Source organism: Staurois parvus, unplaced genomic scaffold, assembly GCF_062004578.1.
Source record: "Staurois parvus isolate SC_StPar_1 unplaced genomic scaffold, SC_StPar_1.0 ptg000544l, whole genome shotgun sequence".
Classification (NCBI taxonomy): Eukaryota; Metazoa; Chordata; class Amphibia; order Anura; family Ranidae; genus Staurois; species Staurois parvus.
Window position 1 is genome coordinate 5,517,034 of NW_028318340.1, and position 26,143 is coordinate 5,543,176.

Genomic DNA, 26,143 nt, shown 5'->3' on the forward strand with positions numbered 1-26,143 from the left:
TCCTTTCCTTGGCTTTCTCCAGGTTCAGGGTCTTCAGCAGTCCTTATTGTCTGGGCTAGAATGATGCAGCTCCTGTGCATGCACACGGGAGTTCATTCATTCCAGGACCAAGGCGTGCTAAGAATGTAAACTGAGCTGAGCATGCACGGCTCAGTGTACATATTATAGAATATTGTTAACAGGATAGTACATTTGTTCTATTGCAGAAGAGACGGTGACTCTTCTGCAATAAAGAGCCTGCCTGCTTGCAGTTTTTTTCCCACTTTAGCTTTGCTTTAAAGGCTATTAGAAAACTGCCCTGTCCACAGCAAGACAACACTGCAGAAAATTTTCACTGCAGAATGAACAGCTGTCACCCTGTTAAAGGAAGTGAAAACATAAATCTACTAGCAGGACGGGCAGGTAAAAAAAGTCTGTTTTGGGGAGACTCAAAAAAACAAAAACCAATGTGTTACTACTTGTGACAGACTGTAATGTATATGTAATTTTTGATTTTGCCCATAGTTCTATGTCAACACCTTACTCTCCAGCTGCCTGAAAACATGGTACATTAACAATACTGTGTAGAGCCTGATGGCTTAAAGAAAAAAAAAAATCTGATTTCTGACAATGAGAGATTTCCAAAAAATAATAGCAGTAGGATTTGAGAATAATGGGGAAGACTCCAAAAGGTATGTGCAAGTGCCTGCAATTTATGCATATTATTGTTTTAGATTTTTTTTTTTTCACAGGTCCATTTTAAAACACATTTAAATAAATATATATGGACTAAAATAGTGTTTTATTTTGGTTTGGAGATCTACTTTTCCTGACGCAAACATTTTACTTCTTGCTTAGAAAACAAAAAAATAGGCTCAGGTCAGTAGACATCTGTTTATTACACTACAGGAATACTGTACTTATATTAAGAGCAAATGAAAAAAACAGTTCAATGTTTCCAAGGGACATTGGACTACAGATCTAGAAATCCATATTATAGTTCTACAGCACAGTCTACTGGCCACAAGTAGTAACACAAGTTCACGAGATAAGTTATACTGAACTCAAAAGTGTACTATATAAAAAGGATGAAAAATAACAGGATTTAAATCTAACAAATAGCTTAGTGCACACATCTGCACTTTGTTTTAGAGCATCCTCACAAAGGAATAGCCATGAATAGCCACACCTGGGGCTGTAAGCCTGGCAGAACAGGAGGCAGGGTCTTACCAATGATAGAGTTTAGGTACTGTTAGCTGAGGATGGCTTAAATAAGTCAATATGCACCACCATCCCAAGAAATATATTGTTTTAGAAAGAAAAAAAGACAAAAAGCATTGGGACTTTTCAGGTGCTACTTACAGTCATAACACATAAAACATGGTTTATTAAAATTATACCTTTTAACAATTAACATAATTTTGAGATCATTTTCTAGAGATACGTGTATGTCAAGTTAGGGCTAAATGTGTTAATAAGGGTTAAAAGTTAGGGTTGGGTTAGGTCAAGTTAAATGTCAGTGGGCAAAGTTAAGTGTAACGGATTAATTTTAAGGCAAAGCATAGGGGTTTAGTGTTAAATTGAGGTTTACAGAAATGCTACAATTTTGACTATTTTTGGGTAGATTCTAATTGCCAAAACAAGTAAATGGGTCAAAGCACCAGCCAACCAGTGCTCTATCTGGAATAGTGGCAGTCAAACTCCAGAGCACAGGGCACTAGGTGAAGGGGCACAACTGAACCAAAAGTTAAATTGGGACTATCTTTTCCTTCCCTTCCCCCCACCTTCTGTCCAGCTCTGGACATTGGTGGCTAAATTCAGCAAGAAAACCAATGGGGTAAAAGGCTCCATGGGATAATAAAAGGAGTCAAAGTTTGGGTTTAGTTCACGGTTACTTTAAAAAAAAAAAAAAAAAGACAATTGAAATGTTTGGCTACTGAAAAAGAAGACACTGAATATTATACATCTCTGGCAAATCTACACTCTGCTGTTGTTCAGCAGTAATTTTCAGCATTCAACACTTATGGGAGTGTCAAACACCTGTGTCTCCTCTCCTGTGCTCAATGGTTCCTCCAACCGGCCCTCTCAACCCTCCTGAGTTCTGTTGTTGCACAGGGACCAACAGAAGGAACCACAGTGCACAATAAGGGACGCAGTATTAAACACTATTGACTTTGCTGAAGGCTGAATTGTTAGATGGCAGCAGAGTTTGGACATTCAGCCACCAGGCACTCAGTGTCTTCTACTACAGGAGCCAAGCTTTGAATGTTTTCTTCAGAAAGTGACAGTCTCTGTAAACCTTTTCTCTCGTTTGTTAGTCCGCAGGGCTGAGAAGTAGTTCTGCATATAATGCTGACCAGATGCTGCCTGCAAAAGTGCACTCTAGCAGTAAAATGTACTATAATAAACCCAGGACACAAGAAGAAGAGCTTGTAGAAAAGGTCGTCATTATTCCAGTCTACCTAAGGCAGCCTGAACAAAATATTGCCCCAGTATTGACAATTTTGTCTGAAATATGGTTTTGATGGAAATTCTTGTTGGAAGGGAGCATTGATCCATTTGGTAGTTTTTGCAATTGAAAACTGGTTAAAATTTGCTGTGTGTATGGCAGCCAGTATAAGACAGGTTTTGGGTAAGAGACATGAGAGCTCTTTAAATGACTCCCCCAAACTTCACTTTTATATTAGACACAGCAAAGCTGCCCTTCTGGGGTCAGACATTGATCTGATTACCCCAATATCATCGGTAAAGCGTCAAATGTCAGTTATAGCACTATAGGAGAAATAAGCACACTTACCACATCACGGAACACTACAGCTCTGAGGCGATTAATATCGACATCTTGGAGTAGCCGATCGGGGTCCTTGATTGGTGAAAGATTACCAGAAACATTGTCCACAGGGGTCTACAGATATATAAATATTATTATTATAGTAATTTTCAAAACAAATAAGGACAGAGTGTTACAAAACTACAGTAAATATATTAAAACCATTGAGGACAAATTCAGACCAGGAATTTGGAAAGGTCATTTAATGAACAAAAGGCAAATTGCCAATATCAGGGATATATATTTATTGTTATGAAGTACGTTGTACAATGTTGGATACAGGGGCGGACTGACAACTCATGGGGCCCCAGGGCAATAGGGGATCATGGGCCCCTGTGTCTTTGCCCACACTCAAATCACACCCAAAAAAGCCTATGAAAAGTACCAGGGACATCTCATGGGGCCACCTACTGACCCCGGGCCCTTGGGCAGAGCCCGAGTTCCCCAATGGTCAGTCCGCCCCTGGTTGGATACTTTATCCATACCATCTTAGACATCCTAAAACAGTAGACCCCAAAAAAACAGAAATACTCCTGTTTAGCAAAGATGAAATTTAAAAAACAGCTCCATGGAATGAGAAATGTTAGAATTTCTATCAAGTTATTATACCTGTTTCTGGCCTCATTAGACAGATTTCAGTATTAGGAATTGGAAGTAAAAGAGTCAGGATAAGCAAGAAAATAGGATTTTTTTTACTCACTGCAAAATCCTTTCTTGGAGTCCACTGAGGGACACAAGTATTTAAATTGGTTTAAAAGTCTTAAGGAGAAAAGGGGGAGGGACCAAGCCACCTGTTCTGAGTCAATGGAGTGCAGCTTTCCATGGGGGAACCTGCCAAAGAGGAGGAGCCTGGAGAACCGGTGGATGACCATAGAAGAGGAGGACCATAGAAGTGGAGGACCAGAGGTGACCAAAATGGTGGGCAGCAGGAACAGATCAAAGTTCTACATGGCTCTTTGCAAGCAGGAGGGGCCATAAGAAGAAATTTCTTCAACACTGTACGGCGGGAAAGAGCTTGGAGCATGCCTGCACAACATTCCACCCAGCAAATTGTGTCAGTGCATGGTTTCATAGCATTAACCACTTCTGAGGCAAAACCAGTGGGAACAAGAAATAGGCACCCAACAACCTATGTAAATGAGTTAGCATGCCCGTCTGGCTTGCTCACTGAGTCCCCAGAGACAAGGCTAACATTGAGGCAATTTCACTGACTATTGACCTAGAAAGTGCTCTACAGCAAACTTTGAAAAATGTTGAAACCCAGGTCCCCACTTTCTGGCTAACCCCGCTACATCCAGTCCAGTGGTCCAGATATAGAACGAAAAAAGCAAGGCTGAGGACCACTGTGCCGAATACCTGCGATTGGAGAGAGAAAACTCCAGCAGTGATGAAGAAAAGAGTCTTGTGTGTATAAAAAAAATTTACAGTAAAAAGAACTAGCATGCTAGCAGAGCTAAAGAGAAAGACATCCATCCTAGGATGCTAGCAAAAACCAGAGACATGCTGTTAACGTAGTAAAAGGGGTTTTCGTGGGCTGGTCTACAGTTTTACATTGTTGGCTATTGTCCAATCTTCCTGTAGGTATCAGTATAACTCAAAAGTTAAAGGCTTCCTGTTTTCCATTTCTACTGAGAAGTAGAAAATTGTCCTTTTCTATGCCACAAGTGCCTCCAAACATGGGTACATGCTGTATGCTTTATTTCAGTTTTCAAAGTGCATGGTTCTTTGGGACCAGCCCAGAGGAATGCAGGGGGAGAGGTGCATGGACAGTGCTCTGAAATCTTTCCAAGTCAAGTAAAGCATAATCCACACAGCCAGACTTAGCAGCTGGATAGGTATACTTAAAGCAAATATGGTATGTACAGGCACCTTACAGCTGTTGTGCCAATGTATCATACCTGAAAGGGTGAGGGGTTCACTTGAAGGTACAGTTCCTTCACTGGAGTACAGGGGAGTGCAAACCCATGTCACCAGTACCTCAGCATCTGTTTACATGACCGATAGACAAGAATTATCAGAGGTAGTTCCATTCCTTTGTAACAGATTTCTGCAAATACTTAGTGTGGCAGGTCAGTTAGGTTAGAAGGAGGTCTTTAAACAAGCAAATGTTCACTTTAACACTTTCTTTAGTGTGCACACATTTACATTTTAATTCAATATTTTCCTTTTAATATATTTGTTTCTAATGTTTAATTTCAAAATACTTTCATATTCAGTGTTGCTGCTAAAGAAATGGACAACAAATAGCTAAAGATTTGATCATATGTGTTGCCCTACGCTTAGGCTACACTAGTTCTATTAACACCCACACCTTCTGTATAACACATCTTCCAAGAGCAGGGGAGCAAGGGCTTAGGAACATTTCATTTAATGGTATTTATTTACAAGGTATTGTTCAGTTTGCACAAGGCCAATAAGAGCCATCTGAGGGAATGGAATGTACTCTTTTACTCGCAAGGGACCGAACAGTAATATAATGGCTTCTCAATGATAATTGGCCATCCGCCTCTTCCCAGCTTGGCTTTTAATCACTTAGAGTATGTTTCTGATTTAAAAAAAAAATCAGGTCACTGCAGTAGTATTTTTCTAAGATTTAATTTCATCCTTTACCAGTGTCTAAAGCTTTATACTACAAATTCAATAAGTCCCACTAGTATCCAACTTAATTCAGTTTGTTTAACCTTTGACAATACACCTTCCTCCAAGTGCGCTGCAGATAGTCTGGAGAAGTCCTGATCAGATAGATATATTTCCTGTCTTGCCTTGAGCCATGTTACATGATCTACACATCGCTGTCTCAGAGGACACTGCCTGCAGAGGAGAGGCTGTCTGTCACCACTGTGCGGCCAGCACTCGCATGTTGTATAGAGTATCACGTGAGTATCTGCTATGCAATAAAGTTCTCTCTTATGATCACCATCTCGTGTGTTCATTGCATACATTTATAAGCATTTGTGTTATTCTTTGTGTGTCTAAAGAAAAGTTCATTAACCACCTCCCGCACACCATATAGTAATAGTAAGGTGGTTCTCTCATTCTGGGAGGATGTCACCGCGCATGCGCGGCTCAGGGAGCGCGCAGCGTGGCGATCGATCACAAGGGACACAGCGGATCATCGATCACGGAAAGAGCCGAAGATGTCGGCTCGGTCATGTGATCAGCCGTGTACAATCACAGCTGATCACATGTAAACAGGGAAATGCCAGTTATCGGCATTTCTCTCCTCTCAAGCTGTCACATTGACAGCTCGAGAGGAGAGGAGAGCCGGTAATCGGCTTTCCGTGGAGGGGGCATGTACATTGATCATCAGGGCACTGATGATCAGTGTGCCCTGATGATCAGTGTAGCCCCAGCAGCACCACCTGTCAGTGCCTTGTGCCATCAGTGCCTTGTGTCAGTGCTCATCAGTGCCTCGTGCCAGTGCCCATCAGTGCCACACATCAGTGCCTACCAGTGCCGATCTGAGCTGCCTTTCAGTGTCACCCATCAATGCCAATCAGTGCCACCTATCAGTGCTGCCAATCAGTGCCACCTATCAGTGCCAGTCAGTGCCGCCTATCAGTGCCAGTCAGTGCTGCATATCAGTGCGCATCAGTGCTGCATATCAGTGCGCATCAGTGCCGCCTATCAGTGCCAGTTAGTGGCGCATATCAGTGCCAGTCAGTGCCGCCTATCAGTGCCATGTATCAGTGCTGCCTTTCAGTGCCCATCAGTGATGCCTGTCAATGCCCATCAGTGCCACCTACCAGTGCCTCATCAGTGCCACCTATCAGTGTCCATCAGTGCAGCCTATCAGTGCCCACCACTGCAGCCTCCTTAGCGCATATCAGAGAAGGAGAAAAATCACTTATTTACAAAATTTTATAACAAAAAGAAAAAATGTTTTGTTTTTTCAAAATTTTCAGTGGTTTTTGGTCTGTTTAAGAAAAAATAAAAAACCCAGAGGTGATTAAATACCACCAAAATAAAGCTCTGTCACAAAAAAAATGATAAAAATTTGGGTACAATGTTGTATGACCGTGCAATTTTCATTCACAGTGCGACAGCGCTGAAAGCTGGGAATTGGCCTGGGCATGAATGGTGTATAAGTGCTCTGTAGGCTAGCGGTTAAAAAAAAGGTCTTGCTGATTCTCACCCCTTGGTACTATAAACTAAAGAAGCCCTGTGCTACCACGGTCTACAGTTACAAGTTTAGGGAGACCGGAATCAGAATCATCTAGGGTATAGGACAAGCTTCTTTGATCTGAAAGTGTTTTCATTCTTGGTTGCAAAACATCAAGAACTGTATTTGGAGGATAGGTGCACCTATTTCTTACTGGGAATTAAATAGGCAAACTAGATTCTGCTTTAATGTAAGTATAAGAAAATGCCTGCTACAGAAGAAATGTTTACACAGAACTGCCTCTGGCATCTGGACACCTTAGGCCCCTTTCACATGGGCGGACTCCACTAGCGGATCCGCCTGCTCAGCGGGGGAATCTGCATAAGCGGAGCGGACATGGCCCACTGTCCTCTATGGGCGGTCAGATATAAACAAACCACCTGCCTGTTTACATTCAAATTACATCCAATGATGAACAGATCTTCATCTGTTTGTTTTTAGTGGATCAGATGCAGGCGGTTGTAAACGGGTGCATGTCCGTTTACACCTGCCACTCGATAGAGGGCAATGGATGGTCCAAACAGGTCCACCTGAAAAATGGTCCACCCGTGAGAAAGCGCCCTTAGTTACCACAGTGTTCCCATTTCCTAAAATCTGGCTACCTTTAAAATGCTGTCCGTATATGGGGGGGGGGGGGGGGCAAACTTTGTAATATGTGTCAGCCAGAATGTCACAGACTGTACTTCCCTGATCCTAAAGAAACATTAGGAACAGATGGGGGTTTAAAAAAAAAAAAGTAGTTTCTATTATAAAATGTATGTTGTATATTCATATGCGTACACTAAAACACTGAACTCTTTTTAACTTCCAGTAAGTATTTTAAGTGCAATTATCCTTTAAGAGTACAAGAATATGCAACCAAGCTGAAAAAGCATTTAAAGGAATACTTCTGCGGACACTGATGGAAGCAATGGAAGAAAATAATAACAATATTTCTAGAATTATTTTTTATTAAAGACTTGCAGCATCACAGCTGAACATTCAATAAAGGGGTTCAAGGGAGGGGGGGTGTGCATTTTCTTTTCACAATAAAGATTTTCTATTTTGTTGCGTTTATGGTTTTTTTTTAATCATATAGCTCTGCTTCATATTCACACCGGATTTAAAAAAAACAATTACAGTTAATACATTGTAATTAATTTGTGTAAATGCAAATCTTATGTATTGTTTTTCCCAGTTGAACATAAGGCTGCAATTGCATCATATCCTACCTACAAGGACTGTTAGTACTGTTGGATGTCTTTTTAAACCACATAAAATAGACTGCATATAGTCTGAACTTACCTTGGCTGTACTTGTAGCTGGCACATTCTGCAAATTATCTGGGATTTTTCCACTGCTCGCAGGCTTGGTTATTCGCTCCCGCTGCCTTTGCCGGCACTCCAGGCAGTTTCGTACAGCTACACAGCAAACTAAAAAAGGTTTAATCAAAATCGACTCGCATGTAGTTTATATCTTTAACACACTATGAGAAATAGACTTTATATAATGAAATCTGCTACAAGGAAAAAAAAAAAACACATTTACTTACCTACAATGCAGGTCAGGTGGATATGTGTTAAAGGAATATATTATCATACCAAACCTACAGGCCCTTGACCCAAGACTCTGTGAGATCTGACTGTGCTGCTAAGTTTTTTTTTTTTCTTCAAAGGGTAGTAATGACAAACGAGACTAAGGAACCAATACATACAGAAACTGAAACAACTTAAATTATTATGTTTGTCCATCTCATTACTTTGGAATGAATTTCTATTTAGCCAATTAGAAATAATTAGAATTTAGAAAAAAAAAGGTGACCTACAAACAGGGGTTTACATTGGATATAAAAAGTCTACACCCCCCCTGTTAAAATGTCAGGTTTTTGTGATGTAAAAAAAATGAGACAAAGATAAATAATTTTAGAACCTTTTCCACCTTTAATGTAACCTATAAACTGTACAACTCAGTTGAACAACAAACTGAAATCTTTTAGGTGGATGGAAGTAAAAATAAAAAACTAAAATAATATGGTTGCATAAGTGTGCACACCCTTAAACTAATACTTTGTTGAAGCACCTTTTGATTTTATTCCAGCACTCAAGTGTTTTTGGGTATGAGTGTGTCAGCATGGCACATCTTGACTTGGCAATATTTGCCCACTCTTCTTTGCAAAAACACTCCTAATGTGTCAGATTGCGAGGGCATCTCCTGTGCACAGCCCTCTTCAGATCACTCCACATATTTTCGATTAGATTCAGGCCTGAGTTCTGGCTGGGCCATTTCAAAAATGTAATCTTCTTCTGGTGAAGCCATTCCTTTGCTGATTTGGATGTATGCTTTGGGTCGTTGTCATGCTGAAAGATGAAGTTCTTCTTCATGTTCAGCTTTCTAGCAGAAACCTGAAGGTTTTGTGCCAATATTGACTGGTATTTGGAACTGTTCATAATACCCTCTATCTTGACCAAGGCCCCAGTTCTACCTGAAGAAATCAGCCCCAAAGCATGATGTTGCCACCACCATGCTTCACTGTGGGTATGGTATTGTTTTGGTGATGTGCAGTGTTGTTTTTGCGCCAAACATATCTTTTGGAATTATGGTCTAATGAAACCAAGGTTGAACTTTTTGGCCATAACACATTTTCCCACATGCTTTTGCAAGACTTCATATGTGTTTTTGCAAAATGTAACCGGGCTTGGATATTTTTCTTCCTAAGAAAAGGCTTCCGTCTTACCCCATATCCCAGACATATGAAGAATACGGGAGATTGTTGTCACATGTACCACACAGCCAGTACATGCCAGATATTCCTGCGCCTCCTTTAATGTTGCTGTAGGCCTCTTGGCAGCCTCTTAGACCAGTTTTCTTCTCGTCTTTTCATCAATTTTGGAGGGACATCCAGTTCTTGGTAATATCACTGTAGCGCCATATTTTCTCCACTTGATGATCACTGTCTTCACTGTGTTCCATGGTATATCTAATGCCTTGTAAATTCTTATGTATCCTATTCCTGATTGATACTTTTTAACAAAGATGGAAGCTCTCAGTGGACCATGGCTTTTCCTGTAGGATGCGACTAAAGACATATTAGAACAGCTGAACTTTATTTGGGGTTAATCAGAGGCACTTAAAATGATGGCAAGTGTGTGCTGACTCCTATTTACCATGATTTTGAATGTGATCACTCAATTCTGAACACCCCTCCACTCCACCCCCACCTCTCTTAAAAGATTTCAGTTTGTATTTCAATTGTTGTACAGTTTATAGGTCACATTAACGATAGAAAAAGTTCTGAAATTATTTATCTTTGTCTCATTTTTTTACATCACAGAAACCTGACATTTTAACAGGGGTGTGTGGACTTTTTATATCCACTGTAAGTATTTGGTACCTCAGCTGCCTCTGTTTTCTTAAAATATAGTCATCCATTAGAACTTTGCTAGAAATGTTTAGTCTATTTTAAATAAGATAACACAAAGACAGTGATAGTGGGCAAAGTGATATGACTCACAATAACCAGATACTACCTGTCAAAAGTTGAAAAAGGTATAGTTACTGAAAACATGCTACTCCAGTGTTCTGTCATAGTTGGTCCCAAAAGCTCTTGCTGATGAGGCTGACATATGGTTCTCTCCTTCAGTAGACTTCACATGACCAAGCCCAAAGTGGTTAACCTTTCTTTATGTTGACACTTGGGTATAGGTACTTGCCCCTTCAGAATATATGCAATTACTTTATAAGGCCCCATGTACACATGTGTTAAAAACGTAGTTGTTAGAGGCGTTTAGAGGTAGAAGTGTTTAGAGGCAGAAAAAAACCATCACTTGCATGTTCCAGAGAGGAGCATTTTGGTGGAAAAACTGCTAGACATGTTTAGCGTCTGAGAGTTTATTTCAATGGCCAGAATATTATTAGTATTTTTATAAGTATTATTCTGGCAAATGGAATGAATGCCAAAATCCTTGACGTGCCTAAATGCATTTGGAAAACGTGTCTTTAGGAACATTTTGTTTACGCTGCTTTTTCTTCCTCTGGAGCAAAGGTGTCTAGTGGAGGAAAAAAACGTCCTGTGTATATGAGGCCTTAAAAGAGGAAGAGAAGCTCTCTCTGGAGCTGTTCTAAGTATTTATTTTACCGTAAGGGCTGCAGCAACTGCAACAAAGGGTCTGGTGATTCAAGTGGAGAAGCTTTGTGGGTATTTTGGCCTTTAATCCAAATAAAACCAAACTGAGGCCTTGTTTTTTCTAACTAAAGAATAAAGTTGAATCACTGAACAGTGGATTAATTTTTTTTATTAAAACCTTTCCAGAACATTCTTGGCTCTATTTCTGAGTAACATTGTACCCCCCTCCCCCCAAACTTCTGACAGGAACAAAAAATAATCCAGCAAAAGGGGCTTATTAGATCACTTTGGCCTGAAAAAGCACAATGGAAAAATTATCTTTTTTAGGGGATGGTGCTGAGAGTATCTTTTATCCCTGTTGCACTGAGGCAGGGTGCCACATGTATAAGAGAGAAATCGTAGAAAATCAGACAGCATATACCCAAAGCTGAAATATCAGTTCAGGGTAATTTTGGTAATTTTTTCAACAAGCTATAGCAATCCTTCAGTTCCTCTACACCTGACTTGGGCTCAGTACAGCAAAAGAATACAGACATGCCGCAAGTTAAAAATTAGCCATTCTTATAAAAAATACCTTTTTTTTTTTTTTTAAACATGTTCTATCAATCCAGAAAAGGTTAATTCAATGTGACAAGTTCATGCTAAGTTTTTATAAGCTGTGGCTGCACCAAGAATGGATATTCTATAAAATACATTTAGATTTCACAGAATACATTTATAAAACCTCTCTGAAGACCCTACTGGGGACTGCAAGTCCTGAATTCATCACATTGTTCAGCTCTGTATAATAAGGCTGCACAGTAGGTGATTTATAAATATATAATATCAAGGCAGATCTAGAACTAGGTCAAAACCTTCCCATAGTGAAATGCAGCAATGTATTCCTACAGGCAAGGAACCTTAACTCTTTCTATAATAGAGAAGCAGTCCATACACACCGTGAAGGAGGCTGCTCACACTCCTTCTGCATAGCAAGGGTTACCAGACACCATCTGCACTATACAGCATGAACTTACCAAGCCTCAGGCACTGTCGCATTAAGCCACCAGATGACATGTTCTTCTCTGCTTCAATCTCACTGAAATTCAGGGAACTGGCAAAAACCAGGACATCCACCATGGCCATGAGACGGCTGAGGAACGTCACCGCTGTCTCAGATGACATACCCTGTGTCACTTCAATATTCTCCAGTTCCGTCTTAAAACAAAGTCACAAGAAAATTAAAAAAAAACATGACAATGTGATTTCATTATAGTGATCGGCAATGTTAATTGCAATGGCCCAACTCAGGGGCCTGTGTAAGTCGAGCATTCAAGCTTAGGGCTAAGGACAGAACATATTAGCAAAGATGTATCACAGTGAGGCACATAGTTCAGACAGACCTATAATAAGCACATACATTATGTGGGTTGGCAACAATAATGTTATGTTTTAAAAAGACAAATGGCAGTAAAGATTAGCTAGTGTATTGCAAAACATGCAGAAAAAGATATTTTAAACCCACAAACAAATGGCTGAAGCTGGCCACATCATAAAGCTACATTAAATGACTTTCATAATACCAAATGTTAAAATGTGTTTAAAAGGACATACAGGGTCAATCTATATGTCCATAGTAGGGTCATGGGAGCATTTCTGACGAGTGTCACATACACTAAATTACCAAAAGTATTGGGACACCTGCCTTTACATGCACATGACCTTTAATGGCATACCAGTGAGTCCGTAGGGTTCAATATTGAGTTGGCCCATCCTTTGCAGCTGTAACAGCTTCAACTCTTCTGGAAAGACTGTATATGGGAATGTTTGACCATTCTTCCAGAAGCACATTTGTGAGGTCAGGCACTGATGTCGGACAAGAAGGTCTGGCTGGCAGTCTCCGCTCTAATTCATCCCAAAGGTGTTCTATCGGGTTGAGGTTAGTCAAGTTCCTTCACCCCAAACTCGCTAATCCATGTCTTTATGGACCTAGCTTTGTGCAATGGTGCACAGTCATGTTGGAACAGGAGGGGCCATCCCCGAACTGTTCCCACAAAGTTGGGAGAATGACATTGTCCAAAATGTCTTAGTATGCTGACGCCTTAAGAGTTTCCTTCACTGGAACTAAGAGGCCAAGCCCAACCCCTAAAAAACAACCCCACACCATAATCCCCCCTCCACCAAACTTTACACTTGGCACAATGCATTCAGACAATTACCATTCTCCTGGCAACTGCCAAACCCAGAAATGTCCATCAGATTGCCAGACAGAGAAGTGTGATTTGTCACTCCAGAGAACACCTCTCCACTGCTCTAGAGTCCAGTGGCGGCGTGATTTACACCACTGCCTCCGATGCTTTGCACTACACTTGGTGATGTAAGACTTGGATGCAGCTGCTCAGCCATGGAAACCCATTCCATGAAGCTCTCTATGCACTGTTGTTGTAATAATCTGAAGGCCACACAAAGTTTGGAGGTCTTTAGCTATTGACTTTGCAGACAGTTGGGCAACATCAGTGCACTGTGCGCTTCAGCATGTGGTGACCCCGCTCTGTCTTTTTACATGGCCTACTACTTCATGGCTGAGCTGCTGTTGTTCCCAGTCACTTCCACTTTGTTATATGACAGTTGCCCATGGAATATTTAATAGCATGGGAATTTCATGGATGGACTTATTGCACAGGTGGCAACCTATCACATAACCATGTTTGAATTTACTAAGCACCTGAGAGCAACCCATTCTTTCACAAATGTTTGTAGAAGCAGTCTGCATGCCTAGGTGCTTGATTTTATACACCTGTGTCCATGGAGGTGATTGGAACACCTGAATACAATGATTTGGAGGGGTGTCCCAATACTTTTGGCAATAGAGTGTATGTATACCCTATGTGAGGGGATGACAACACACAAGGAGCAATTGTAATGGATGTAATAATGCTCTTTAAAGATCGCATATATCACATAATCCAGTAGTTGAAAACGCTATCCATGTGAAGTGCCAGTCTAAGAAGGTTGGCCAACAGAGGCTGGTGAAACATTGGTGGATTAAGTGTTCTTGTTTTTTATTTTGTTAGCCTAAATGTGCTTTTATTTTCAGCACAGATCATCATTTCAATGGACTACTGGCTTTCAATTCAACCTTAAAATGGTTGTAAACCCTCACATATAGCCAGTGAAGTGATTGGCCTCAGCTGATACACCAAGATGAATCAAATCATTCTACAAACATTGTACCTGTTTGTGTACAGCTATCTTTCGCAAGGGCTGGGAGCTGAAGTTACATAAGTGAGGAGAGCTCTGAGAACTGATTGGAGGAAAGGGACAACCCCACCCTTACACACCTCACGGGAACAGAGCTGAGGCTGTCAAACTGCTAGAGGTCCATCCCCTGTCACCATTTTTCTCTTGGTGTCAGGAAAACTTGTCAGAAGCGACTCATGTTTAGGCTCCATGCACACTAGCATTTTTTTTTAAAACTCAAAAAACACAAATACAAAATGTATTTAGTAGCATTTTCGTGGTGTTTAGGAGCGTCAGCGTTTTATTAACGTTTTTACAGTACATGTAGAAAAAAACTGTTAAGAGCATTTTAGTAGCGTTTAGCATTTTTTTTCTGCTGAAAAAACACTCCAAAAACTCTGCAAAAATAATTTTTGTTATGCTCCTAGACCAGTGTTTCTCAACCTTTTTTCAGTCAAGGCACCCTTTAAAATTCTGCACAATCTCAAGGCACCCCGTTCTAAAATGTAAAAAACTATTCTAATAGTTTTACATAACGCAGCAACATCCACACGCTTAGGACAACCAACGTTAGAGGTGATTTATTCTTTCAAAGCAAATATTCCTTTGCAAACTGGTACTGATTAGTATTCCAGTATTTCTCCCTTAGTTTCTCACCCTCACTCAGCTAATGTGTCCCCACTGCTGATAAAAGAAGGGCAGGGGAGGGGGCAAACAAGAATGCTGTGCAGGCACCCGATGTTCTCCTTATGAACTAATTATGTAATTGGTTGTTAGGATGCCAGGAGCTGGCAGGTTGTAGTAGTGCACAATGAAAATCTATGGCTTTGTGTAACTAAAAGGCAGGCTTGATCCACCTGCTGGCTTGTATACAATTTTTAGGCAGCTTTTAAGCATTTTGCCAAGGCACACCTGAAAAAGCTTGAAGGCACCCTGGTTGAGAAAGGCTGTCCTAGACACTGAAGCTCAAAAAACACTAATAGCCTAAATTAGTGGGCATGGACACATATGACAACACTATTTAGGTTCTCTGAGCAGAAAAAAATGCTAATAACAGCTACTAGAAGCTTAAAAAATGGTATTGTGTATGGAGCCTTATAGCAGAGGAACGAGGCAGCAGAGAGAAATGACACTTTGGATTGGTACATGCACAAACTATAGAGGGATATGCTTTGTTCATTTTTCATGTCTGAGGTATACAACCACTTTAATTAAAATCTTTTGTGAAATATTGCATTTTTGCGATGTATCGCTTTGCTCAACAGCTTTATAACTGCTTTCCATACCAAAATGATTTTCGTACTCTTCTGGAACATGAACGTTTCAGGCTGTATTTTATTAACTATGTAGTGTAGAAACTGATATTCAAAAAATATTCTACATTAGATTTCTTGTTAAGTAAAACTATTAGATATATTTATTCAAAAGTATTTTTCTGATTAACAGAGACCACAAATATGTGCAGCAAAACTACAAATGACACTGGTGATGTGATGCATACACATACACTTATTCTTTTTCCCAATACCATACTGTGATTACACAGGCAGTAAATGATGCAAAGAAAGGAGACTGAGTTCTTAACAACAGAATAACAAATTCTGGATTTATTCTGGATTCTTGAATCATTCTGCTGAGCAGGATGATAATACTACAATTTTTAAATTTACAACCCATCACCTATATATTCACTAGCAACTTCATTAGTCATTCACTACAAAGGGATACAAAGACAGAGTTCATGACGTTATTGGGCTTTACGTAAATCTGTAGGCTCTTCTAATCCAATCGTCCTCAGTGATGGCACCTCCAGATCCCTAAAAGTATCTGCAGATGATGTCCAGAATGCTGCATTCACACCAAACCATTTGATTGTAATATGCCTTTTTAAACAAGTGCCCCTGTACCTCCCTATTTACCAACAAATCTCGAGGGCAGCAGTGGAGGACAAATATACCAAGTGCAGAAGGTGATTACGAGAGCAACCAGCGCATGCTTTTGTCACAATTTGCATACTAGTGACATAACCAGGGGATTCTGGGTCAGACTGCAAATAATCTACAGATATCTTTAGTGGACTGAAGGTGCTTTTGCTTAAGGACCAGGGCCAGCTAAACAGATAAATGATAAGAGCTTTAAAGAGACGTTATATTCTTGTTATTTCTTTGTAATAAATGTGAACTTTGTATACTGATTAGAGCAGCTGCTGTACAGATTACCACTGTAGAATTTAGACATATTTACTATTGTATTAGATTGGTCAATGCAAAACGTCTTGAAGGCTCCCTCAAAAAACACAAATTTGAATGTTCTTTATGTTGTAGTGAGATAAAATCTGAAGATGCTCATGATTTATTCTCTTAAATATTAAATTGCACAAAATTCACATACAGTGCCTTGAAAAAGTATTCATACCCCCTTGAAAATTTCCACATTTTGTCATGTTACAACAAAATATGCAAATGTATTTTATTGGGATTTTATGTGATAGACGAACACAAAGTGGCACATAATTGTGAAGTGGAAGGAAAACGATGAATGGTTTTCAAAAATTTTCCAAATAAATATCTGAAAAGTGTGGCATGCCACCCTGAGTCAATACTTTGTAGGACCACCTTTCACTGCAATTACAGCTGAAGGTCTTTTTGGGTATGTCTCCACCAGCTTTGCACATCTAGAGTGACATTTTTGCCCATTCTTCTTTGCAAAATAGCTCAAGCTCTGTCAGATTGGATGGAGAGCGTCTGTGAACAGCAATTTTCAAGTCTTGCCACTGATTCTCAATTGGATTCAAGTATGGACTTTGGGCAACCCTGGCTGTATGTTTAGGGTCGTTGTCCTGCTAGAAGGTGAACCTCCGCCCCGTCTCAAGTCTTTTGCAGACTCTAAAAGGTTTTCTCTTCAGATTGCCCTGTATTTGGCTCCATCCATCTTCCCATCAACTCTGACCAGCAACATTAAAGGAGCTGCAGGAGTATCTGGCAAGTACTGGCTGTGTGGTACAAGTGACAACAATCTCCCAAATTCTTCATATGTCTAGGATATGGGGTAGAATGGCAAGACGGAAGCCTTTTCTTATGAAGAAAAACACCAAAGCCTGGCTACATTTTGCAAAAACACATCTGAAGTCTCCCAAAATCATGTGGGAAAATGTGTTATGGTCTTATTAAACCAAGGTTGAACTTTTTGGCCACAATTCCAAAAGATATGTTTGGCACATAAACAACACTGCACATTAGCAAAAGAACGCCATACCCACAAAGAAGCATGGTGGTGGCAGCATCATGCTTTGGGACTGTTTTTCTTCAGCTGGAACTGGGGCCTTAGTCAAGGTAGAGGGAATTATGAACAGTTCCAAATACCAGTCAATATTGGCACAAAACCTTCAGGCTTCTGCTAGAAAGCTAAACACGAAGAGGAACTTCATCTTTCAGCATGACAACGACCCAAAGCATACATCCAAATCAACAAAGTAATGGCTTCACCAGAAGAAGATTAAAGTTTTGGAATGGCCCAGCCAGAGCCCAGACCTGAATCCGATCAAAAATCTGTGGGGTGATCTGAAGAGGTACAGGAGATGCCCTCGCAATCTGACAGATTTGGAGTGTTTTTGGAAGGAAGAGTGGGCAAATATTGCCAAGTCAAGATGTGCCATGCTGATAGACTCATACCCAAAAAGACTGAGTGCTGTAATAAAATCAAAAGGTGCTTCAACAAAGTATTAGTTTAAGGGTGTGCACACTTATGCAACCATATTATTTTAGTTTTTTATTTTTACTTCCCTCCACCTAAACGATTTCAGTTTGTTGTTCAACTGAGTTGTACAGTGTATAGGTTACAGTAAAAGGAGGAAAAAGTTCTGAAACGATTTATCTTTGTCTAATTTTTTTATCATCAGAAACCTGACATTTTAACAGGGGGGTGTAGACTTTTTATATCCACTGTATGTCCCCATATTTTTTGGCCACAGAGTGTATGTGTAGTAGCTTATCTAGGAATGATGTGTTTGAAATGTTTCTCTGTCATAACAGCTATTCTGTTTATCCACTTGCTACCTGAGGGCACTATATTTATTTTAAAATAAAGCAATTATTTTTTCCTTGACTACGTTCTCATGTTCCATTTTTTTAAACTGCTGTTTAGGCCAGTGTATACACATATTTATCAAAAATTATTGCATGAAATATGAGGGAATATTTTATTTGTACCCTTTGCTACATTGCTGCCACCAAAAGTAGTCCAACAGTCAAAAAACAAACAAAAGAAAGTCATAGCACAAAGTAAAGTCTTGAGAAATCCAATCCCACCCTACAAAATGTCTGCCTGCAAAGTTGCTGTATTCACTATAGGCTCTGAGAAACAAAGCAATCTTTGCCAAAATCAACTTCTCTTTCCGACATTTTCCTGAATATAATTTATTTAGCATCTGCAAATCTGATTTAAACACAGCCTAGTGTCCTGCTGCAGATTTGATAATATACACTTAGCTGTAAAGATGATTGGCTTTGAAAGGACAGTTCTCTACAGAGAGTGATGTTATGTTGGCTGGGGCGCCCAGCACACGCTGTTTGTGGAATCTTGGGCCTCACTAACACAGATCTCCAGTTTCTGACATCCTACATGTAATCCCATAAGGGAAAACTCCCTGCAAAATATATTGTCTGCCATAGTACAGAGATCTGTCCACCTGGTTATGGAATGATATTACAACACGCTTATGCACACTAGGTCAATGCGATAATATTTATAGACACTCATTTTTTTTTTATCCTATAGGTGTTAAAGTTATCTTTCATTATAAGAATGAGGAAAAGCAGGCCAGCTCTCTCTATGGATCTGCTAGCAAGGGGATTCTAATATGGAAGATAGAAGAAGACAGTGTGAAACCTTCTCTGCAGTTTAACCCTTTATCAGGAGCATGTATACTATTGGAATATTTGTTGGCAATACTTCAGTAGCCCTTATCTGAAGGGTAACATACAGTATGTTAGGCCAATTGTATGTGTTCATTGCTAAATCGCTGTAAAAAAAAAAACACTACTAAGAAAAAAATTTTGAAACCCTTCTAGCCATTATGGTAGCAAGAAATAGTTAAGTGGACATGAAGCCAAAGAGTAGAGATCTGCGATTTTATGTGGAACTTTAAAAAACAGAAAGTGCATAAAAATTCCAACAATGGAATTCTCTTACTTGATCCGCTTTAAAAACGCTGTTAAACAATACTATTGAAAGTAATTTGATAATTCTGGTTTCTAAGTGCAAAAAGAAAGGTCGATTTATTCAGCCATTAATTGATGTGTTGTGCCTGTGCACAGTTCCAGTGTTATCTATCTAGGGTTTATTTATTGCTTACAGTTTTTATCTTAGGTCTAGAAGTCAGTTAGTACCTATGCTTTGGAGATGAGTGGGAGTGGTTGAGTAGTTTAGCAAAAGAAACTGGGCAGAGCTGAGACTATGCAGTCTACATAAATGCTAGGGATCGATTTACTAAAACTGAAGAGTGCAAAACCTAGTGCAGGTGTGCATGGTAGCCAATCAGCTTCTAACCTCAGCTTGTTCAATTAACCACCTGCTGTCTGCCCTATAACAGATTTACTGCTACAAGGCAGACATTATGTGCAAAATCACGTATATAAATGTGATTTTGTACTTCCACCACTGGGGGGGGGCACACTCCTGCCGCCTGCTTCTGCTGTGATTGGACACAGCAGAAACCGATTATCAGGTGCTGGCCAATGGATAAGCGTAAGCACTTGTTGATCGCCAAGGAGACTGACATAACACAGCTCTGCCTATGTAAACAAGGCAGAGCTGTGTTATGCCAATAGCGATCTTCTAGATTTTATTCATTTTATTTATAAAATCTAGCCGATTGCCTAGCAAGAACAGTACATAGTAAACACAAACACTAGCTTGGCACACAATTAACTCTTTGATCCCCCAAGATGTTTAACTCCTTCCCAGCCAGTGCCATTAATACAGTGACAGTATATAATTTTAGCACTGATCACTGTATTAGTATTGCTGGTTCCCACAAAGTGTCAGTTAGTATCAGACTGTTTGCCGCAATATCGTAGTCCCGCTATAAGTCACTGATCACCACCATTACTAGTTTAAAATAAAATCCAGTATATATACTTCAATTTGTAGACACTATAACGTTTGCACAAACAAATCAATATATAATGATTGGGATTTTTTTTACCAAAAATATGTAGCAGAATACATTTTGGCCTAAATTTATGAAGTAATTTTTTACATTGTTTCTTGGATACCTTTTATAGTAGAAATTAAAAAAAAATATTACTTTTTTGTTTTCAAATGTCAACGTTTTTCATTTATAGCACAAAAAATAAAAAACCCAGAGGTGATCAAATACCACTAAAAGAAAGATCTGTTTGTGGGGGGGGGGGGGGGGGGGACGACAGAAATTTCATTTATGTACAGCCTTGCATGACCACACAATTGTCAAGTAAAGTCACACAGTGCTGTATCGTAAGAAATGGCCTGGTCATGAAGGGGGGTAAATCTTCCGGAGGTCAAGTGGATAATCTTTGACAGAAAAAAAAAAAGAAAAGAACTGCCAGCTGATTGGTTTCTATGCAGAGCTGCACCAGATTTTGCACTCTTCAGTTTTAATAAATCCAGTTTTTAGTAAAAATAAACCCCTCTGTGTTGTCAGCTCATAATGGGAAATTTGAGGTCGAGTGGATTTCTGGCAGGTCAAAGGGGATTTTTCTGTACTTGGAGGGTCTTTGCAAGAATAAAACATGGGCAAAAGTGCATGTATTGCAGAGATGCACTGCATATTTTTTTGTTTATTTTGCTTTTACGTACACTTTGGGGCATATTTATAATGCAGTGGATCTAAAACTCACTGTAGGGGATTCTTCCCATTGTGTATTTTTCATGGCAGTGATTGATTCACTAACTGTGAATGTTTGGTGAAAGGCACATTCACTGCTTTATACATAGCCTTTTGTGACCTACATTTTTCCTCCTTCACCAGCACTGGCTCCAGGTACAAAACTTCCTTGTAGGAGAGTGTGCCCTGATTACGTAACAAAATCTCTTTACTAAAGAAGTACAGACTCAACCTGCCATGTCAGTCACTCAATGAACTGCCAGATGCAACCAGCTAATGGAGAGTCGCTCATATGTGCCACTGGAAGCTCACATGCAAAGGAGTGTCCTACGGAACATTGTTAGCAAAGGAAATTGTCCTGGAGTGGAGCTTAAAGTGATTCTAAAGGTTAACATTTTATTACGTTAACCCCTTGGCGCTGGTGCCTCCCGGCCCTTTAAGGGTTCCAGAAGCCGGGAGGCGGGTGGGGTTTTAGGGTCATGTGACCACCGTGATTCGCTGTCACAGTGGTCACATGATCGGGAAAGGTCCCGATCAAAAGAGGAGATTGGGACCTTTCCATGAGTACCCAACTTGAGTGCTGGGAGCCAACACTCTCAGCACATATGTTTTTTTTAATAGAATGCAAATGTTCGGCAGCTTGGTGTCTAAGCCAGAACGCTGGGAGGTCGCACATTTGCGTTCGGCCGGCGCCAAGAGGTTAAATTAATCAACATGTTAAACTACCTGCTCTGTGCAATAGTTTTGCACAGAACAGTGCAGCTTCTCCTCTAATAGGGTTCCCCGTCGATATTCCTAGCTCCTCTCCCCGCTGAGTGCCCTCAAAGAAAGCTGCTTCCTATGGGGGCACTTGAGTGTGCTTGATCCAGAGCCAGGCTGTTTGCATCTATTCAGACACACCGCTCAGCCCCACCCTCTGCAATCTGCTCACTAGTTTTGACTGACAGCAGCAGGAGCTGAGGGCTCCTGCTGCTCTCAGCTAAGTTTGTCAGACAGGGTAGAGGGAGAAGAGCTGCTGTAGACTTGCTCATCGCTGAATTGGGATTGGGCACAGGTGGGTATTTGAAAAGGAAGAGGGGGATCTACTATAAAAAGTTTTTTTTTTTACTTTAAAGTGTTACTAAGGTTTAAAAAAAAGTATTACTAAAGTCCATTTTAAAAAAAATAAAATAAACATTTTGTACTTACCTGCTCCGTGCAGTGGTATTGCACAGAACGGCCCCAATTCTCCTCTTTTTAGGTCCCCTGCCAGCGATCTTGGCTCTTCCTCTTCTTCGTGTGTCCCCATAGCATTGGGGCACACGGTGTCCACTCGCTCCCGAGCTGTGTGTCTATGGAGCCATACTCCATAGACACACACTGTGACTTAGACCCATCCCTGCTCCCCTCCAACATTTTTAGCTTTTGTATCACTTTAATGCATGGAATGCATTAAGGTGAAAAACCTTCTACCTTTACAACCACTTTAAAGGACAGAAGTGTGAATTGTACAAAAGAGAGCCACAGTTAGGTAAATGAGGAAAATAACATCACTGTAGGTGGATGCCACAGTACCAGTCTTTTTCAGTAAGCCAGAGCTGATACAGAGTTCTGTATGACATTATTTCTGACTGCTTTCTATGAATTACAGCATTTTGAATATAACATCCTTTATGTTACCTTGGTTTAGAAACTTTCATATATTAGGCATTATTTTTGGCTTTACACCAATGTGTACTGAGGCAATGATGCTGATAAACTTTGCTGCCTCTGGTGCTGCTCTATGATTGGTGGAATGAAATACTGTGTGCTAATTCCAGCATTTATGTATACCCTTGCTAAATGCAAAGAAAACCGTCCCTATGGGAGCTTCACACACACAGAGTAAAGAAAATAATCACTTTAGGATATGATCCGGAATACTGTACATTTTCAGAGAAAACTTCTTACTATAATGTAACTTCTGCCTTTACATCATTGGGATTTTACTTTTAATAAACCAAGCTCAACATTAGATGTCCATTGCTGCTTTCTGAACAAACATATAATTTTCTATACCTAAAAGCAGTGACACAGAAGTGGTCTCCTCAATCAGTGTCTTGGTTTTGTGCAATGAATGACAAGAAGTCCATTGGCCAATTGGTAAATTTGGGTAGACAAAGAAGTATTTCAGCAATTAATAAACACATCAAATTGCACAGTGATTCTGCATGCTGAGCCTGTGTTATTACATAAGAGCTTAAAAAAAAAAAAAGATATACCTTGAGCTAGGTACAAGGTGTTCCACATGGGTTGCCAAGTAATTGGGAAAGGGGAACCCACTCTACTACCATCTGCTGTATTAGTTGAAATATATGTTTGTCCAATCGCTTTAATCTCATATAATCCTTAAAATGTTATTTAAAGTGGCTGTAAAGGCTCAAGGTTTTTTACCTTCATGCATACTATGCATGAAGGTAAAAAAAAACCTTCTCTGTGCAGCATCCCCCCCAGCCCCCCCTAATATTCACCTAAGCCCCCTCTCGATCCAGCGGTGTGCACTGGAGTCTCAACTATCCCAGGATTTGTCTCTCAGTCAGTGAGCCAATGAGGAAAGAGAGGGGGCGGGGCCTAGCCACAGTTTCGTGTGTGAATGGACACACAGAGCAGCAGCTGGGGAGTGCGCATGCTCGGGTGCCCCCATAGCAAGCTGCTTGCTGTGGGGCAGGTACCCCGCTGGGGGGACCCAAGAAGGGGCAGATCGGGGCTGCTCTGTGCAAAACCATTGCACACAGCAGGTAAGTATAGACATGTTTGTTATTAAAAAAAAAAAATTAAGCCTTTAAAATCACTTTAGTTTCAAAGGACATTTAATATTTTTAAACCAGTGGCTTTTATTAAAATATGAGGGCTGTACTGAAAGTGATGCAAAAGTGGGCATAAATTATTAACTTACATTGGAGGTAAAGCATGGATTCCAAGCAGAAACAACATACCATCATTGAGTTCTTGATGAAAAGAGGGATGCAGGCTGTCCAATATCCACATAAGGCTACAGAACGTTTACAGGGAGGATATTATTGACAAGAGCAATGTGCACAGATGGATAAAGAAATTTAAAGAAGAGGAAACTAGCATTAAAGACAAAGCACACAGTCGGGGACAATCAAATGGAACCACTGACATCAATTGCCATTTGTCAAGAACTCAATGACAGCATGTTGCTTCTGCTTGTTATCCACTATTTACCTGCGATGAAAAAGAAGAAGAGTTCCCAACATGTTTAATCAGAACGAACTATGTAAATTAATAATAATAAAAAAAACAAAAAAAACATATGCCCACTTTTTCATTACTTTCGGTACAGCTCTTGTAGAAACATTGAAGAGTAAAGACAAAAAAACAAGTGGACAATTAAGTCTGCCCCACCACACTTTTTTTTAGATGATTTAAGATTGGTTTTTAACTTTCCATCAGCTAGTTTGAGGTCATGCCTCCTTGTTCTCAGCTTCATATTAAAAATACTGCCCTCCTGAACCTTATTCACATCCTTCATGTATTTAAGAGCATCAACTATGTCTCCCGTTTTCCTTTGTTCCTCAAGGCTGTACATATTAAGGTCCTGTCATGTCTTCCGATACATTTTATCCCCTCAACTCTTTTACCATTTCATTTGCCGATCTCTTAAATCATTTTGTCTTACCAATATATTTTTGTAAGTGCGATCTCCAAAATTGGACAGTTTGCTAAATGAGGTCCGACTAAAAGGTCTATATAGTAAAATGAGGACCTCCTGCCAGTGATCCCCTCTAGTGATACACCCCACAATTCTATTTGCTTTACTCACTCCCTGACCACACTGCTTATTTTGTAATCACCTGAAATGAATACTCCCAAATCTTTTTGCTCTGTAGTTCTGGCCAACACTGTACCCCAATATTTACTCTCTCAGAGGTTCCTTTTTCACAAGGTGTAAAATTTTTCATTTGTAAACAATGTTTCAATGCTCTAAAACAGCAACTGCTTATGTGTTAGCAAAAAAAATAGCATTTAGTTTAGGTTTGTATTAGTTTATTAAAGAATATCTAAACCCAAGAAAAACGTACTATATTGCAACGTAATGGTCTTTAGATGTGGTGGCTGCATTTGTTTTCTTTTTACAAGCCAAATACTGTATATTGTCTGCAATCACAAAATACAACTGCTGATCTTACTAGAATTCCAATGTCCTTGAAACCTACTGTGAACTGAAATGTTATCTCAAACACTATTAACAGCTTTCCCAGCTTTTGTAACTACACATAACTTCCTCCCAATGAAGAGTAGGCTAGGGTGACAAAGCAGGTGATACAGCACAGTGACTGAGAGGAAGTGTGTTGTTACTGGCGGATCACCAGGTGAAAAAATAAAAACCAACGGAAAAAAAGAGAACAAATGCAGCCACCACATCTCATGACTGGTAAGGTGTTAAATAGTACATTTCTAGTTTTGGGTTTAGATACACTTTAAAACAAAACTTAGTTTTCAGATTAAATCAGCTAAATATATTTCAGGTGCATCAAAACAAAAACAACGTCTTACAGATTGTCTGGTTTTTTTTATATAAAAAACAAAACAAAGGACCTCTGTTCTCTGTGAGGAAGTAGTGGTCTCTCTGGAAAGGTCTAACATGCCACTGTGCAGCATTAGAGCCAGACTTCTACAATCAGTAGGACACATGAGAATTGCTGATCACAGAGCAATCGACCTGACTCAGTAGGGAGTGCCAGAGCTCTGCAGAGAGATCACTGCTTCCACACAGATTGCAAGGGTCCTAATCTGCAGCTGCTGATAGGGGACAGGTTTTTCTATTTAGGTTACTGTTGCTTTAGAAACAATAATTGTATAAGACATTGCACACCTTTTCTTTTGATGCACCCAGGGTGACTTAAGACAATTTAAATGAAATGGTTAATTGGGCTTGAAGGGCTGTGACATGAGACTATGTAGATTCTGATAGCCCACAGCACATGATGGCAGCAGTGCTGG

The 26,143-nt window shown here is 40.0% G+C and overlaps 1 protein-coding gene across 6 annotated transcripts in view; it reads right to left on the minus strand.

The window, feature by feature from the left end:
* Positions 1 to 26,143, minus strand: part of NBEA (neurobeachin) — an 881,324-nt gene that overhangs the window by 440,321 nt on the left and 414,860 nt on the right. For 5 of the 6 annotated variants that reach the window (XM_089690860.1, XM_089690861.1, XM_089690858.1 and 2 more), the window contains 3 exons: positions 12,090 to 12,270; positions 8,256 to 8,383; positions 2,777 to 2,884 (listed from right to left, as the gene is read on the minus strand). In XM_089690860.1, the coding sequence (XP_089546986.1) occupies positions 2,777 to 2,884; positions 8,256 to 8,383; positions 12,090 to 12,270 (417 nt within the window). The remainder of the gene's footprint in view (positions 1 to 2,776; positions 2,885 to 8,255; positions 8,384 to 12,089; positions 12,271 to 26,143) is intronic. The other variant, XM_089690859.1, reaches the window with a different exon arrangement.